The 18341-nt window shown below is 42.5% G+C and overlaps 1 protein-coding gene across 3 annotated transcripts in view; it reads left to right on the top strand.

Moving 5' to 3' along the window:
• Nucleotides 1–18341, top strand: part of LOC126365811 (alpha-tocopherol transfer protein-like) — a 111343-nt gene that overhangs the window by 35071 nt on the left and 57931 nt on the right. For all 3 annotated transcript variants that reach the window (XR_007566263.1, XM_050008400.1, XM_050008401.1), the window contains exons 3-4: nucleotides 3397–3556; nucleotides 11904–12153. Coding sequence is in view for 2 of the 3 variants with exons in the window: in XM_050008400.1 (XP_049864357.1) it covers nucleotides 3397–3556; nucleotides 11904–12153 (410 nt within the window). In the remaining variant the exon portion in view is untranslated. The remainder of the gene's footprint in view (nucleotides 1–3396; nucleotides 3557–11903; nucleotides 12154–18341) is intronic.

Below are 18341 nucleotides of genomic sequence, written 5' to 3'. Positions count from 1 at the left end.
TCAGCTTCACAAACGTTCTTCGTAAGCAGCTGGAACATATGGTGTGTCGGAGGTTGGGTTGGGTCCTGGAGTCACGTGGCCTCCTGGCTCCATGCCAGGGCGGTTTCTGCCTAGGTCGCTCTACCATTGATAATCTTGTGTACCTCGAGTCTGCTATCCGAACAGCATTTTCCAGACGCAAACACCTTCTTGCCACCTTTTTTGTTTTACGAAAGGCATGTGACACCGATTGGCGACATCATATCCTTGCCACATTATACGAGTGGGGTCTTCGAGACACGCTCCCGAATTTTATCCAGAATTTCCTGTCACTTCGTACTTTCCGTGTCCAAGTTGGTGCCTCCCATAGCTCCCCCTATATCTAGGAGAATGGCGTCCCGCGGGGCCCTGTATAGAGTGAATCTCTATTTCTTAGTGGCCATTAATGGTCTAGCAGCAGCTATAGGGCTGTCGGTCTCAACCTCTCTGTAGGCAGACGACTTCTGCCTTTCGTACTGTTCCACCAGTACTGGTGTGGCGCCTACAGGGAGCCAGCCACAAGGCACAGTCATGGGCTCTAGCCCACAGCTTTCAGTTGTCTTCCGCAAATTCTTGTGTTATGCACTTCTGTCGGCGTCGTTCCGTTCATCCGGAACCACAACTTTACCTTACTGACGATCCCCTCACTGTAGTGATGACATATCGATTTTTAGAACTGGTTTTCCACTCCCGATTGTCTTGGCTTCCTCACCTTCGTCAGCTTAAGTGGAAGTGCAGGCAGCACCTCAATGTCCTCCGCTGCCTGAGCAACACCAACGGGGTACAGATCGCTCTACGCTGCTGCAGCTCACGAGAGCCCTTGTTCAATCCCGCCTTAATTATGGGAGTCTGGTTTATGGTTCGGCGGCGCCCTCAGCGTTGCGATTAATCAACCCAGTGCACCACTGTGGCGTTCGACTAGAGTCGGAAGCTCTTAGGATGAGTCAGGTGACCAGCGTCCTGGCGGAGGCTTGAGCTACTCCATTGAAGGTCAGGCGTACGCAACTGCTCGCCAGTTATGTTGCACATATTCGTAGTTCTTCTGCGCATCTGCATTACCGTCACCTCTTCCCACCCCACGGCGGTTCATCTTCCGCATCGGCGGCCCATGTCAGGGCTTCCAGTTGCAGTTCGCATCCGATCCCGTGTGTTTGAACTGGCCCTTGCCTCTACCACGTATACTCGAGGTCCATTCGCATACACCTAGACCGCGGCCTCACCTGGACCTTTCACAGTGCCGAAAGAGTTCACCCAACCGCTCTCGTCTGTCACTTCCTCTCGCTTCTTGACACGTACCGAGGCCATGAATACACCGACGGCTCCATAGCTGATGGTCACGTCGGCTTCGGGTATGTCCATGGAGGACATATTGAACAGCATTCCTTGCCCGATGGCTGCAGCGCTTACAGTGCAGATCTGGCGGCTATATCTCGTGCTCCCACGCACATCCGCTCATGCCCTGGGAGTCGTTTTTTTCTGTGTACTGACTACTTGAGCAGCCTTCATGCTATCGACCAGTGCTACCTTCGTCCCTCCTTAGTAGATACCATCCAGGATCCGTCTATGCACTGGAACGGTCCGGTCATTCAGTGGTGTTGGTGTGGACCGCAGGATACGTCGGAATCCAAGGCAACGAACTTACTGACACTTTGCCCAAACAGGCTACACAGAAACCGCTTATGGAGATCGGCATTCCAATAATTGACCTGGGTTCGTTTTTACGCTTCCAGGTTTTTTGGCTTTGGGAGACGGAAATGAATTGTCTCAATACGCACAACAAACTGGGTGCTATTAAGGAGATTATGAATGTGTGGCAGACCTCCATGCGAGCCTCTCGCAGGGACTCTGTGATTCTCTGCCGGCTCCACATTGGCCACGCTTGGGCGACCGACGCCTACCTCCTGCGAAGTGAAGAGCCGCCTCAGTGTTGATGCAGCACCCGGCTAACAGTGGCCCACTTTGGCTGGACTGCGACGAAATCTTCTGTTACCGGAATCGTTGCCAATAATTTTATCTGACAACGTCTCATCGGCTGATTTAGTTTTATGTTTTATTCATGAGGGTGGATTTTATCGTTTCATGTAAGTTTTAGCGCATGTCTTTTGTCCCTCTGTTTCATCCACCCTAGTGCTTTTAGGGTGGAGGTTTCAATGTGTTGCAGAGTGCCTGGCTTTTCCATTTTGTTCTCATGGTCAGCCAGGGATGATAATCTGTTTTGTCGTTTTAATCTCTTTTACACGTTTCTTGCGTTTCTGTGATTTTCTTCTCCCCTTTTGTCCATTTAAGTGTTTGTTCCCCTTCCGTCGTTCTTATTGGTTTTCCGTTCTTTCCGTTTTTTGTTGTTAGTCTCGCTCGTTTTATACTCACATTTGTGGCATTGTTTTATTCGGAGCAAGGGACTGATGACCTAGCAGTCTGGTCCCTTCCCCCCTCTTTTAAACCTACCAACCAACCTATGGTAACTTGCATTTATGTCCGCTTGTTTTATATTTCGAACAACATTTACGTTTAGATGATCTGAAAGGTTCTTCTGGACCAGTAGTTGGAAATATATCTTTTGTAGTAGAAACCACAAAATAATTAATTTTGAGAGACATGACCAAGGAACATGAGTGAGGGCGACAGATTATTAGTAGTTGCGAGAGAATTTACATGGATGGTGTACCACTGCTCCAATTGGTTTCCAGAGTAAAACCATACGTAAACTGTACCTCATACTGATAACTAAGAAATTCGTTCTTTTAGATGCGCTTTCACATTAGTAGTACAGCATGATAAAGCTAAGCGTTTTCGAGTAATTCCTTGACTAAAACAACGCGTGGACATAAAATACAGTTCGTAATTTGGTTCACACTGTGGTTGCATCAACTCAATGGAAAGAAGGTTAGGTATTCTGTTGTTAGATCTCAGACGAAAGCGGATGGTTTTAGGATGACTGAGCACTACAAGTAATTATAATTTAATAGAAGTTTCAGGAGTCTTACGCTATTTTTATCATGATACTCTAATATGTTCAAAAAGTAAATATTTTAATGCCAATATAAAATCACATGCACAAATATTTAGGAATTGCAGTTTTAATCTCGATTAAACGCAGTATTTGCAATGCTTAGACTAGTAGTTCGTATTTCAAAGACCGTTTGATTCGTGAAAATTCTCATTAATATCTCATTATCTCTGTCGAGCAAATGTTTCTTGTCGGTTCAACCACACGTCGGATTGTCTGAGAGAACATGTTTTAATGTAAGGTCTGTATTTCTAGTGGTAGCACGTGCAACATTAAATACCTTAAATCCACGATTCCAACTACAATTTTAAATGCATTTATCATTTCGTTTCCCACTGAAATAATATAATTAGCTATGTTCTGTTCCTAAGATGATCGGCGTCTGGAGAGATTGTTCATCAACTGCAAATGCAGTATGGAACGCGTGAAAACGTCGTTGGACGCCTACTTTTCCTTAAAGAAGAAATTTCCAGAGCTTCTGATGAACCGAGATCCCGAGGACGCTGACATAAAAAAAGCCAAAGATTTCATGTGAGTATCTGCATTGCTCAAGCAACATATTAGCAGTTTTTGAATATTGCGTGTGTCAAAGCTAACCTTGACCTGTCAACGGCTGAAATGGCGAATTCAGTTTCGATGTAATTTTACTCACGTTGTGGCAACACACAGGATGAGGATCCATGTGAACAATTTTGAATAGAACAACAACATACTCTGACAGTGTAATGTGTAACTTTTTATTGTTCTCTATTAGCAGTCTTCTTCAAAATTCGTCCCACATATACTAGAAAGAGATTCTTAGGAGAAACTTCCATTATCAGGTTCGTCACTGCAACTCTTCCTCATGATATCCATTACATCTACATCGATGTTTTGCAAATCACACTTAAGAACCTGGCGCTTTTTAGGGAGAATTTTCCTGAGGAATCCGATGCTGATGAAATATTTGTGATGCATCATTCCTTTCGACACATCAAAATGAAACACGTTACCAATCTGTAGTTGCCATACACTTCTTTATTACAAACACAGACCTTTCAAAATTTCCCACACGCCGCAGCAGCTGCCCACGCTCCATCGTCGTACGGAATCCGTCACTGTAGTTCATACAGCTGATATCCGAACGCAAGCCCCAGCAGAGCGCGAGCGCCACAGTTAAATAGTCATCCGCCAAAGATGCGAAGAACACAAGCAGGCACCAAAAATCGACTCATAATGATGGCGATGACAATTGTTGGAGACTGGCGCCAGCTGCGCACCAGCTCAATTTGATTTAGAAAGATGTGTTTGACATTTATTCCGTTTTTACTGTTTTCTTTCGTTTCTGCTGATATTTTCTTGCTGTCATCCGAGCTCTCAGGATGGTATCTGGCATCTCAACTTGCCACAGCTACACTAAAATTGTAGAGTCAGCCACGCGGGGTAACCGCTCGGTTTAAGGATCCTTGTCACGGTTCTCGTGGCTCCCCCCGTCTGAGGTTCACGTCATCCCTCGCGCATGGGTGTGTGTGTTGTCCTTAGCGTACGTTAGTTTAAGTTAGATTGAGTAGTGTGTAAACTCAGGGCTCGATTATCTCAGCAGTTTGGTCTCACAGGATCTTACTACAAATTAAAGGATAACTATTTTGGGAGCCACTAATTGTGCACACTCCTACGCACAGGTTTAAAATTTGGCTCAAAGGCGCCTAAGACTTTCCTTTGTAATGATGCAGAACGTTGGCGTTTTGCGACGTCACCGTTGATCTTGAGCACACTTCAAACAGCAAGATATTGACACTTGTGAAAGAAAAGCCAGAACAGAGAAGTTGATGTGACGTGTAATATGCGTTAGTGTCACATTCGCACCAAAATTCATGCCACCGCGGACGTGTCACATGACGGGAAGTTTGTGGCAGCCTCTCCAAACCACACATCATCCCCTTGTTTTGACGCCTCCGCGATGGAAGTCAGAACCGTGACGCCCAACAATGAAGTCGCACGGTTTTCTTATGGATGGCCTACGAAAACATTTCATACACACCAGTGCTCAGAATCGAAACGAAAAGGCCTCAGGGGATGGCATAAACAGTGTCAATGATATAATGCCTTTCCCTGGTACATAAACTGCCATACTTTTCGCGCTCGACAACGACAATTAGCAGTGCAGCGAGTAACACGAAAACGTTCTGAAAACATTTGACACTGCTGACGTTCTTGGACATTCTGTGGACATTGTGGAACTGTATCGCTATTGAAAGTAATCGCACCCGTTTGGATAGCAATGCAACTGCAGTTCTTGCTCTCGTGGACAGGCTGGAAGCACTAGGAACCGTTCAAACCCATTCCACGAAATCTGAACGTAATCTGATGCAGCAAAACGTCCTTACGCTTTTACATTGCTCCTGTTATAGTGCCTCCTGTGCTGAACACGAAGGGGTGGAACACTGACACATGCGAGAATAAAGCTGCAAAGGGCCCCCTCTATGACTCCCATTTCAGCATAACCCTCAATGGCATATGTTTCGGCAGTCAGCAAACATCACGGACAACTGGAAAACGAAACTGAAATATAGTTTAACGTATGGGGAAAAGTGATTCTTTACCTCGGAGATCATTATATAACCATACCTTTGAAACTTCCTGGAAGATTAAAACTGTGTGCCGGACCGAGACCCGAACTCGGGACCTTTGCCGGTTTCAATTTACCAGGAAATTTCATATCAGCGCACACTCCGCTGCAGAATGAAAATCTAATTCTGGAAACGTATTGTTTTAATGTAATACGGTATTCCAATTTCTGTTCTAAAATTGTACCTAATGTTGGCTGGATGCCGAACGAGTAATTAGAATAAATTTATGCATGTTGTACAAGAAAGGTGCAAGTAAATCGATTGTGTAACCGGCCACTGTTAGAAAGAAATATAAACCGCCCCATAAGGTACATCGAATGTGCAGTTAAGTGTAGCTGTTACATTTTGTTCGCATTTAGTTGATGAGGAGTCTCACTCTATCGTCCGCGTGAGCACAAAACTGTCCAGAGCCTGGTTTTACATCCGAGGCCCAAACATGTGTCCAGCTGAACATTCTCATTGAGTTTTAGACGCTAGTCTGGGATATGGGTGTTTTATGCAGTCCATTAAGGCGGAAGCATAGATTAAAATCCTTCGGAACTTCAAAAATTATTGGGTGACATGAGAACCAAATGACTAGTCAACTTGGTGTGTTGAGTCTATGAGACTGGAGATATACCGTATGATTTTCGGAAAAAATATCATCCACACAATTCACAAGATAGCAAGAGCAGACAAGAGCGAGATTTATAGCATATTCCGCTATACAAGTCGTGCATAAATGTAAAAAGAAAATTGTTGGTATCTTTAGGTGGGGATCAGTTTGGCGTTAAACATGGTAATGGCACGAGAGATTTAGTCTGATGCAGAAGTTGATAATGTGGGCAAGAGTTACGAAATTATCAAGGCGCGTTCATAGTATTTGTCAAACTACAGAAAACGCTAGACAATGTAAAATGCGAAATTTTTGTTTCTAGAAACAATGGAGTAAACCTTACGGAAAGGCGAGTAAACCACAATATGTACAAAGTACGAGAAAAGAGAAGGAACAATTGGGGTGGATGACAAAGAACAAAACTCTCGGATTAAAATGGGTGTCTTTCTTCCCTGATGTTTAACCTGTACATTGAAGAAGCAGTGAGAGAACTGAAATATCTTCCCGATGGGTACTAAATCCGGGTTGAAAGAATAACAACTATTAGATTTGTTCACCTTGCTGGATTGAGAGAAAGCGAGGAGGAATGAATATTCTGATAAGTACAGATAATGTATTGCGAGTGGACCGAGGAAAAACGAAAGTAATGAGGAGTACCAGAGATGAATTAAGGATAGTGATCAGATTTGGGGACCACGATTTAGACAAAGTGAAGAAACTCTGCAGCCCTGGAAGCAAAATAACCTGCGTCGCACGAAGCACGAACATAAAAGGCAGGCCAAAACAATTTTCCTAATATCAAACAATGGCCTCAATTTAAAAGATTAAATTTGAAGATTGAAATTCCTTGATTTATTAGCATGTCTTATCGATATTGTAGTAAGGTTTTAGCAAGAGTGCTATTATAATTTTTTTTTCGATCTAACTTGATTATCTCAGTAGTGACTCATTTCTCATTCTTCAAATTTCTTCTTCTGGGTTTGTCCTTTGAGCCATAGTCCATTTTTACACAACATTGAGTCACAAACTGCTATTGGTAGGAGTTTTTACGCATTTCAGGTAAACGTTTGCCTGCAGTTTCAAGTATTTGAGAGTCATGTTTCAATTGGGTCATTACACCTAGGTACGTTCGTATCTAAATAAACTGTACAGTTCGCAGTCTGTCACTTCTCAGTTAATTGTTATACAACACTGGTTTTGACTATAAAGCCCCCATCGTATATAGGTGAGGAAAATAATAATACAGGGGTTTCAGAATTTGCGACACGTGAGAATGAAGCTGTTATGAAAGCACAGGAAACTAGGAAGGCAAGCGAAATCAGAACGAGCTTGTGGTCCCGGAGCACCGTTAGGTGACGGACCGCCTCTCTATACCGTTGCCTCTTCTACTGTTGCTGCATGCTGATGAACTTACCGCACTGTGATAGAACAGCACCGGGCAATGTGGCGCAGTGGTTAGCACACTGGACTCGCTTTCGGAGGACGAGGGCTGAAATACGCGTCCGGCCATCCAGATTTAGGTCTTCCGCGATGTCCGTGAATCGCTTCAGGAAAATGCCAAGATGGTTCCTTTGGCACGGCACTGCCGATTTCCTCTCTTAATCCGAGTTTGTACTCTGTATCTAATTATCTCCTTGTCGACGGGAAGTTAAACACCAATATCTCCCCCCCCCCCCTCCTGCTGATAAAACAGCTGACGTCACCTTTGATAGCAACCTCATCATTGCTATACATCTTTTGCATGCATTTTATTTCCTGTCATCTGTAACTCCAGGCATATTTTGCGTTATACCATTACTTTCGAAACGGTCCTTTGAGTTACACAACGTTTTCTTACATCATTTTACTAAACTTGCTATTAAATGTAGTTGCTACCTGTATTGTATGTAACAAGACGTATCATGAATCATCAACAAATATTATTGTGGTTATGGAGTGGCATGAGAGAGCCAAGGTGAAATTGCCATAGATTCGCCAAAAAATTTTACTTGGAAATGAACCTTACTTTTGACAAAACTGTCATACATTTAATTACTCTGTTTAAATATTTTCCTATTAGAAAATTGTCACCACTCTTATCGCCTAAAACCTAAAGCTATGAGTTATAACTTTCATTTATTACAGTCATTATTGTGTTTCTGCAATGACAGCAGGTCCTGTGCGTTCCCATTTACGGTCCATACACAGCTTGCTTCTTGACGCTCCTGTATAGTATATTATCTAGGATCTGAAATTTCTTCGTCCCTCAGTTCTTCTCTCCCAAGTGCCCTTCTACGACTATTCTTATTAGCCCCGGGTCATTTTTTTTTCTAAACAGTTTTCCCTTATTTTATACACTTTCTTTAATTTCTTTTGCTTTTTTCTCAGTTAATTATTGGGTTTATTGTTAATCAGTTAATTTAAAGGCTACTCGTCCTTTGTGTCACTGCATTTATGAGGCAGTTAGCTAAATTTATAAATGTGTTTTGTAATAGGCCACAAAGTAATGGGAACGAAGAAATTCCTATATCTTGGAAGCAATATTACACCTTAGGGTCGAAGCAAAGGATGATACAAGATCAGCAGAGGTAAAAAAGGGATTCCTGGCCAGTTACTACTATCTTCATTCGCCTTAATTTGAACAAGGAGTTTCTGAGAACGGGAATTTGGTGCATAGCATTGTTTGGAAGTGATTAGTCAATGGAAAAACGGGAGATGAAGAACTTCGAAGCGTTTGGGATGATATTCTGTAGAAGATTGATGAAAATTAGGTAAATCATAAGAAATGCAGTTCTCCACATAACCGCTGAGGAGAGAAATACGTAGAAGGACCGGAATAAGTCACCAGGGAATAACTTCCATAGTACTAGGGGAAAAGCTGTATGAAAAAAGAGACATTAGAATATACCGGACAGATGCTTGCGGAGTTAGGTGCAAGTGCTGTCCTCAGATGAAGAGGTTAGAGCAGGACAGTAATTCCCAACGGACAACATCAAAGCTGTTAGGAGTGCTAAACTTTCCACTCCCCCACCTTCCGATAGAAGTTACAAATTAACATTCATGGTTGGCGAACTTTGAAGTGCCTGAATGTTTATTTTCATCTCAAAAATCCGGTGATGGCTGTTGGACCAAACAATTGTTATCTGTTGTAGATGTTTTATTTATTATTTGTTGTTGGGCATGTAAACCGGTTTTGAATTAACTTTGGTGCCTGTCTCTGTTTTCATGTGAGCCTATACAATCGAATGGTGTCCTTACGTAAACACTATCTCGTGAACAGAGTCGCCGGATCCATTTGAAACTGTGGAACTATATTGAAATCAACTTTTACCAAAAATAAATAGTAAACATAACGTATTGTGTGGCGCAGCGAACAGTGCTACTATTCGTGATTTCACAGTGCTTTTCTTGTAATTCCAGTACACAGAAACTAACAGAGTAAAAATTCGACATAAAATTACAAACAGAATTTCCCGCGAATAACTGTCCAAAATGCTTATGTAAGAACTTCACTGCAAATTTACGTATCAAAACTAACTAAATAAAATCCTGCCGTCTAAGTAATACATACGCGAGAACGTAATGCTGCGTTGTAATGACAAGTGTGTCTGAGAAAGAAATGAAATCAAAGCTGAACTTCACCTAGCCCGGACCTGATGACAATTTACACTACTGGCCTTTAACATTGCTGCACCAAGAAGAAATGCAGATGATAAAAGGGTATTCATTGGACAAATATATTATACTAGAAATAACGTGTGATTACATTTTCACGCAGTTTGGGTGCATAGATCCTGAGAAATCAGTACCCAGAACAACCACCCCTAGCCGTAATAACTGCCTTGATACGCCTGGGCATTGAGTCAAACAGAGCTTGGATGCCGTGTACAGGTACAGCAGCCCATGCAGCTTCAACAGGATACCACAGTTCATCATAAGTTGTGACGAGCCAGTTGCTCCGTGACCAGACGTTTTCAATTGCTGAGAGATCTGGAGAATGTGCTGGCCAGGACAGTAGTCGAACATGTTATGTATCCAGAAAGGCCCGTACAGGACCTGCAACATGCGGTCGTGCATCATTCTGCTGAAATATAGGGTTTCGCAGGGATTGATTGAAGGGTAGAGCCACAGGTCGTAACTCATCTGAAATGTAACGGCTACTGTTAAAAGTGCCGTCAACGCGAACAAGAGGTGACGGAGACGTGTAACCAGTGGCACCCCGTACCATCATGCCGGGTGATACGCCAGTAAAGCGATGACGAATACATGCTTCCACTGTGCGTTCAACGCGATGTCGCCAAACACGGATGCGACCATCATGATGCTGTAAAGAGAACCTGGATTCATCCGACAAATTGACGTTTTTTTTTCATTCGTGCATCCAAGTTCATCGTTGAAAACACTATCTCTGGCGCTCCTATCTGTGATGCAGCGTGAAGGATAACGGCAGTCCGAGCTGATAGTCCACGCTGCCGCAACCGTCGTCGAACTGTTCGTGCAGATGGTTGTTGTCTTGCAAACGTCCTCATCTGTTGACTCACGGATTGAGACGTGGCTTCACGATCCGTCACAGCCATGCGGATATGATGCCTGTCATCTCGACTGCTAGTGATACGAGGACGTTGGGATCCAGCGCGGCGTTACGTACTACCCTCCTGAACCCATCGCTTCCATATTCTGCTAACAGTCATTGGATCTCGATCAACGCGAGCAGCAATGTCGCGATACGATAAACCGCAATCGTGATGGGGTACAATCCGATCTTCATCAAAGTCGGAAACGTGATGGTACGCATTTCTCCTCCTTACACGAGGCATCACAACAACGTTTCACCAGGCAACGCCGGTCAACTGCTGTTTGTGTATGAGAAATCGGTTGGAAGCATTCCTCATGTCAGCACGTTGTAGGTGTCGCCATCGGCACCAACCTTGTGTGAATGCTCTGAAAAGCTAATCATTCATATCACAGAATCTTCTTCCTGTCGGTTAAATTTCGCGTCTGTAGCACGTCATCTTCGTGGTGCAGCAATTTTAATTGCCAGTAGTGTAACTTGCCTGAGTGCAATGCATGGAAATTCAACTACATTCAGAAACTGTATTGCAAAACTTTGATTCCTTGACAATTCTAACATTTGCAGTTTCTGTTTCTTATAAAAAATAAAATTGTGTCAAATAAGTAGTTACTGTAATGGTAAAGAACTGGTAAGGACATACTATGGGTTAATTTCGTCTCTACAATCAAACTGACCCGAACCAGTAGAAAAAACTCAAGCTACAATTTGCATCGTTCAGACTCGTCACAAATTAGATGAATGTCTTAGATCAGGTGTTACAAAATTGTATTACCGAAAAGAAACATCCTCTTGTTTCACACATGTGTTCTACTAATTTTCTACAGACTGCTCAGCAACGTGACAGGAACTTGACTCACACGCTGGTGATCGACTGCTACACTAGTAATGACAATGCTGTCGAGAACCGGAGATTACATTTCTTGTACTCAGAACTTCTGATATAGACTACTGAAGACTTCTATCTGAAACACTTCACTTCACTTTCACTGAATGCCAGAAACGAATCTCCAAATATTACACGTTTCATATAACCTAAGATTCTCCCAAGACTACGGTTAATTTGAAAAATCTGCGTGTTGCCAACTGTGTGAACGGTGCTTCAGTGTTGATGGTGTTGCGCAGCAAGACGTTCTCGACGTCGCCGCTCACTGCCGAAGGCCTGCGCGTGACGTGCACGCTGGACGTGGCGGCGGACCCCCAGTGCTACGACCCGCTGCTGTGCTACAAGCTCATCCTCATGTGGACCGAGGTCCTGCTCGCAGAGGACTACTCGCTCGGCGACATCATCATAGTCGACCTCAAGGACTTCACCGCCTCGCACGTGCTCAAGACCAGTGTGAGTCTCGTCCGCAGCGTCGAGATTATATTCAAGGTACGTTACTGCAGGGGGCGTTCCAAGAGTTTCCGTTTGACAGCCTATATGCAACGTAGCTCGACTCCGATGCGGTTGTATAAGCACCGACATTAGGCCACGGGTTCTTGTGGCAGTCCCGTTTTTCCGACGTGCCTGCGGTATCTGACCTCGTCAGCTCAACTAATAAACCGGACTTGTTTCGCCTAATTGTAAGATACATTTTACACCATGTACTTTCATTGCATCAGTTGTTTTCTATCTCTGCATGTTCCCAGCAGGTTGCGTGATATGCTTAAAAAGGTGTTCATCGCACTGCCTTCAAAAGTTAAAGATAATTTCTGTTTGTTTTTAGTGACTGGGGGTAACACTTCAACTCGTCTGAGCTTCGCATGTTTCTTGGGAGTCCACTAGCAGTTTCCGATGCACCACTGCAGGTTTACTGTAACCTTTGGATGTTAAATGACAATTACGTGTTATTCCGTTAGTGTGGAACCGACGTAATATCTCTGGAATGACATTGATATATAATGTGTGTTAAATACTGAAGTAAATTGATATTGGTGAACATTTGATACTGAGACTACAGAAGCAGAAGCGCTTAAGGTTTCTCTTCTCTAAAATACCAAAATAGTTACGAACTTAAACTCAATAGTCGACGTTATGTATTGCAAGGACATTAGCGCCGGCCGCGGTGGTCTTGCGGTTCTAGGCACGCAGTCCGGAACTGTGCGGCTGCTACGGTCGCAGGTTCGAATCCTGCCTCGAGCATGGATGTGTGTGATGTCCTTAGGTTAGCTAGGTTTAAGTAGTTCTAAGTTCTAGGGGACTGATGACCATAGCAGTTTAGTCCCATAGTGCTCAGAGTCATTTGAACATTAGCATTGCATATTTATTTTGAGGACGAGCCGTCTAAAGCGCTGCTCCCCCGGCACGAATCCGCCCGGCGGATTAGTGTTGAGGTCCTGTGTGCCACTCAGTCTGTGGATGGTTTTTAAGGCGGTTTTCCATCTGTGTCGGCAATTGATGCGCAAACACCGTTTCCTCGTACGCGTAAACCATGATTACTCTATCACGCAATCATTTGGTGTTAAGGAACTTCATGGCAAATTAAAACTGTCTGCCGGACCGGGACTCGAACTCCGGACCTTTGCCTTTCGCGGGCAAGTGCTCTGCCATCTGAGCTACCCAAGCACGACTCACGCTCCGTCGTCACAGCTTTACTTCTGCCAGTACCTCGTCTCCTACCTTCCAAACTTTACAGAAGCTCTCCTGCGAACCTTGCAGAACTAGCACTCCTGAAACATCCCCTAGGCTGTGGCTAAACCATGTCTCCGCAATATCCTTTCTTTCAGGAGTGCTAGTTGTACTACGTTCGCAGAAGAGCTTCTAGATTGTTTATTTCATCACAGCAATATAGCGACATATTATTTACGATGTCGCACTGGGAATGTGTTGGCAGCTATTTATATTTTCACATTCCAGTTACGTTGTTTTCGTAGCTTTTAGGTGTTTCACATTGAATTTTCCGTTTAGTGCACATATTTCAATTATTTTCTATCATAAATAGCATTTACTTTAAACATATCCTAAAAAATTTTACGGATCCCATCATTTAAAAAAAAATTCACTTTGTCATTCTTATTTCGCCCAAGAACAGTACACTTCACGAGAACGTAAGCTTTTCATTCACAAAATCTGCACTCGGGACTGACGAGGATACCGAAAAGTGAACTGTAATAACGGTAGTAGCTGCTTCTCCTTTTCTGTAACTGGTTTCTATAGCTGTTACTGTTCGGTTAAGACTGTTATAAGAGCACTTGATGTAGCTGTAGCCGAGCTACGCGTCCTGTTATACAAGAACCTATAAGCAAGCGACCGAACAAAACAAAAATACCACAGACAAAATAAATTTTTGTATGTTATTCTCACAAGTAAATACACTGATACAAATATCCGAGTGTTGATGTGATGATGACGTGTTCCTGGGAATAGGGATAGGTAGTGTACCATAGTATTAATAAAGCGAGGAAGAAGTCTACTTCCAACAATTTTTTTCCCTTACACCTCGGTTTTGTAATGTCTGCAGAATAATGAAGTAGAAAAAACTGTTGTCTTCCGTGTAACTCACCATGTTAACACATTTATATGCGAAAAATTATGTAAAGTCCGGGCACTGAAATAGTTACATATAGTACATACGTAATTTTAATCTGCTAAGTTACTGCTACACAATTATCAAAGAGATAAATCGAAAGCTAATATGAACCCATGTGACATACTTTAAATGTTTATACTCGGGAATTTTGTATTGACAAATCCCAGTTAAAATTTGGTGGTGTGGTTCGCACAGATTTTAGCTGATCCCTACCTGCGATCAAGATATCTTTGTCCCGTAGACGCTAGTCTGGAGCAAATACAGCGATGCTGAAGTACACAAATCACGTGGGTCTACTCCAGAACCTAACAATACTGTGACGTTTCTTCAAACAGTCACACTATCAAACACCATAAAAAACTGAAAAATCAGTTTTCACTGCTCCACCGTAAAACGTGACAAGACAGAATTGATCGCTGATGGTAGAAAACACCACTCAGTATTAACCTTGGACAGCTGTCTAATATGCTCTTTATTATATAGATCGCCTACTTACTCACATTTCTCAACGTCAAACAGTGTTTGACGCTCAGCCCGTTGATACAGTACCAAACATCACTGCACCTAACCATACAATACAGGTTCCTGGACCAATGGCAACAGTTTACCGTGCTCGTATTGTCAGTATAAGCTCAAAGCCTCTTTTCGAATGTAAATTACACCAATATATCTCTTATGTCCACACTAGGTGACATAGCTGATTTGTTCTAATGTACCACCAGACGTCTGACAGGTTCCTACGATGGATACTTTCGCAGTCTTTTCTCTCGTCTAAATCTTCTTTCTTCTGCTTCTCTTGCGGTATCCTCCTCTTGCGAATTCGCCTTCCTCTGTAAATTATAGCTTGTTAGAAACCACAGACACACACACACACACACACACACACACACACATACAAATGGTCCAAATGGCTCTGAGCGCTATGGGACTTAACATCTGAGAACATCAGTTCCCTAGAACGTAGTATTACTTAAACCCAAGTAACCTAAGGACATCATACAGATCCATGCTCGAGGCTGGATTCGAACTGGCGACCGTAGCGGTCACGCGGTTCCAGACTGAAGCGGCTAGAACTGCTCGGCCACACCGGCCGGCCACACACACACACACACACACACACACACACACACACACACACACACACACATACACACACACACACGCACGCACGCACGCACGCACGCACGCACAAAAAATGTATACATTACGTAAAGTGAAAATATCGTGATGTTGCCAATTATTATTCTGATATCGTAGATATATTTTACTGCTACGAATAAGTATCTATGGTTTGGGTATTAAAGATTTTTCTTTCTGTCCCGCAATAAATTGAAAATTCTTTTACTTATGAAATTTTACTTCATCTCGCTCAAGCCAAAGTTAGTACAAGCTTCTGTTAGTGTGGTTTTTAGATATAGATAAATTCTCAACGATCAGCGATAACTGAAAATCGAACTTCGTAAACAACTTTAAAATGTATATTGTCCAGAATGTAGAGAGCGAAAAATAAAGAAAACTAACTTCAAGCTACTTTTGGGAATTTAATTAAAATACCAAAATACCCGTACAAAGCATTGACAACATTTACCTAAATGATAAGAAGAGGAAGAGGTTCCGTTTCACAGTAAAAACAATTTTTTTTAATTCAACAATGATAATTTTTTTTTAACGGTAATTCAACATTACATGAATAGGCAGCAAACATCTACACATCGCATGGCGTACAGACCGAAAAGCGAAGACAAGAACTAAGCAACAAGATCAAAAGACAGGCGCTAAGATATATATAACATAGCGTCTTTCCTTTATATAGCAGTTCCTGGAATGTTTATATGTCACCGAGAAACCTAAACGTTCGATACACTACTTGTGATAAATATTCTTTGTTGAGCGTATATCACTGTAATTACTTTTACCACTAATTACAGGCATCACACGGGATGTGAGCCGACTCGGAAAGGCAACGACACATTGTACCAAGGTGATTGCTGCTTGCTCATTTCCCTGTATTTCCTCATGTCCATCAGAGTGAAACTTGCTTCGCCCGATGTTGGGGAATGAGCAATTTGTACTGTATAGTTTACTGTATTGAATGCATTTACCGGAATGCTTGTAGGCACTAAAAGATCCAGAATAAATAACATTTTGCTTCCATTTCGTCTCATGTGCTCCAGCGACTTCACATGCAGCTCTGCTGCAAATACGACGTGCTGATAGTGAAGCCGAATCCTGAAGGAGTAATCTACAAAAAGTGGCTATTGCTTGTTGAACAATCAAATGGTGCACGTCTACAATATTTGGTTTCGTACGGAATATGATTACATATAGTCTATCACGTCTTCTGTCAGCAGAAGTAGATGCAACAAAAGGCTTATTAAGACAACAGAAGACATGACGAATCTGATTGGTAAGACTGTCATCTCAGCCTCTGCGCTTCTGGTGGAGCGCTGCCCCTATAGTGGCGAAAATGGCTCGACATTCTGCCAACCCACATCAGTCTCGCTGCGTCTCTGGAGCTCTGTGCAGTCGTCCTCGATTTCCACACCATCAGTGCCCTGTTTGCGAAAGCAACAAGTACGTTGTATTCGAGTGTAGAAAATCGCGTTAGCGGCAAAAGGTCTTGAGAGGCAACAGGTTATATAAGTACTGCGTGGTAGCAACAACATAAATTTGGCACATTTCATCAATGTTAGTTTCTGTTTTACTGCTGGCGTTCGAAGACGCCAAGAACACACTAGTTTTACTGACGTCGTTTACGAGAACATTTGAAAGGGGATATCACTGTTGTGTCACTTTTGATTTCGGTGGTATTTGTCCTATTCCTAGGCATAACACATAGGAAAAAAATTTTCAATATTTCCAAATCAAACTTTCACTCTTCGCGGCATATTAAAACTGTAGCCAGACCGAGACTCGAACTCGGAACCTTTGCCCTTTTTTTTCAGAATGTGTGTGTGTCAGTCTCGGTCTGACATAGAGTTTTAATCTGCCAGGAAGTTTCGTATCGGTGCACACCCCGTTGCAGAGTGAATGTTCCATTCTGGAAACCCCCACAAGGCTGTGGCAATTGCCAATATATTTATAAGAATGCTTAGAATGAAGGTCTGGCCAATAGTGTCCTACTTACTTCGTAGATAAAACCGCCGTTCCCTATAGCTACTTAATTTATTTCTCCCAGAAGCTTTTCCCTCTTTTTCTCCCTCTAAGGCATCTTCAGTGGGATCTTCAGCGAGACAGTTTCCTTATTTTTAGATTATTAAGCAGTTAAATTATGATTTTTTATGTAAATAAGTAAATACTTACAGTTTGTTAGCGCCTGCATTTCGTCTCATCTAGTTGGAGGTCCCACTAACACTGTGTTTGCGAAACATAAGCACAATTTTATATTCCGAACTTTTTCTTTCACGCTGTTGTCTATGTTAATAATTTTATTGTGGTGCACTATTATTATTTTGCCACTAGTTATAGCTATTTTTTCTAACAGTGTGCTTTTAACAACGTAAATATTGTGGCATCATTATATTTCTCCTCCTGTTTGGTTTGTTTATCTATATATTGCCAACCTAACAAAATAAATATTGAAACCTAACGTCTAATCATGACGACTCTCTCTTTCTTTCATTCTCTCTCTCTCTCTCTCTCTCTCTCTCTCTCTCTCTCTCTGCGTGTGTGTGTGTGTGTGTGTGTGTGTGTGAGAGAGAGAGAGAGAGAGAGAGAGAGAGAGAGAGAGAGAGAGAGAGAAAGAGAGAGAGAGTGTCAGAATGTGTGTGTAAATGCTTTTTTTTCAGTGTGGGGGGGTTTGTGGTTTCAGTTGTCGAGTGTTGAATATGAATGTAATAACCTTTAGGGAAAGGTGGAAAGCCGTGGAAATCAGCTGCCTTTTCGTTTAAATGTTTTGTGGAGGGGTTGATGGACAAGTGAGTGAAAAGGTGTTGGACAGTATTATAATAATTATTATTGTTATTATTATTATTGTTACTATAATAATAATCCTCTCTTGTAGTGTTATTCTATTATTTTATCCATTAGTGTAAACAATGAATTCTTTGAC

Source organism: Schistocerca gregaria, chromosome 4 (assembly GCF_023897955.1).
Source record: "Schistocerca gregaria isolate iqSchGreg1 chromosome 4, iqSchGreg1.2, whole genome shotgun sequence".
Taxonomy (NCBI): domain Eukaryota; kingdom Metazoa; phylum Arthropoda; class Insecta; order Orthoptera; family Acrididae; genus Schistocerca; species Schistocerca gregaria.
This window is presented reverse-complemented; position numbering and strand designations above follow the sequence as displayed.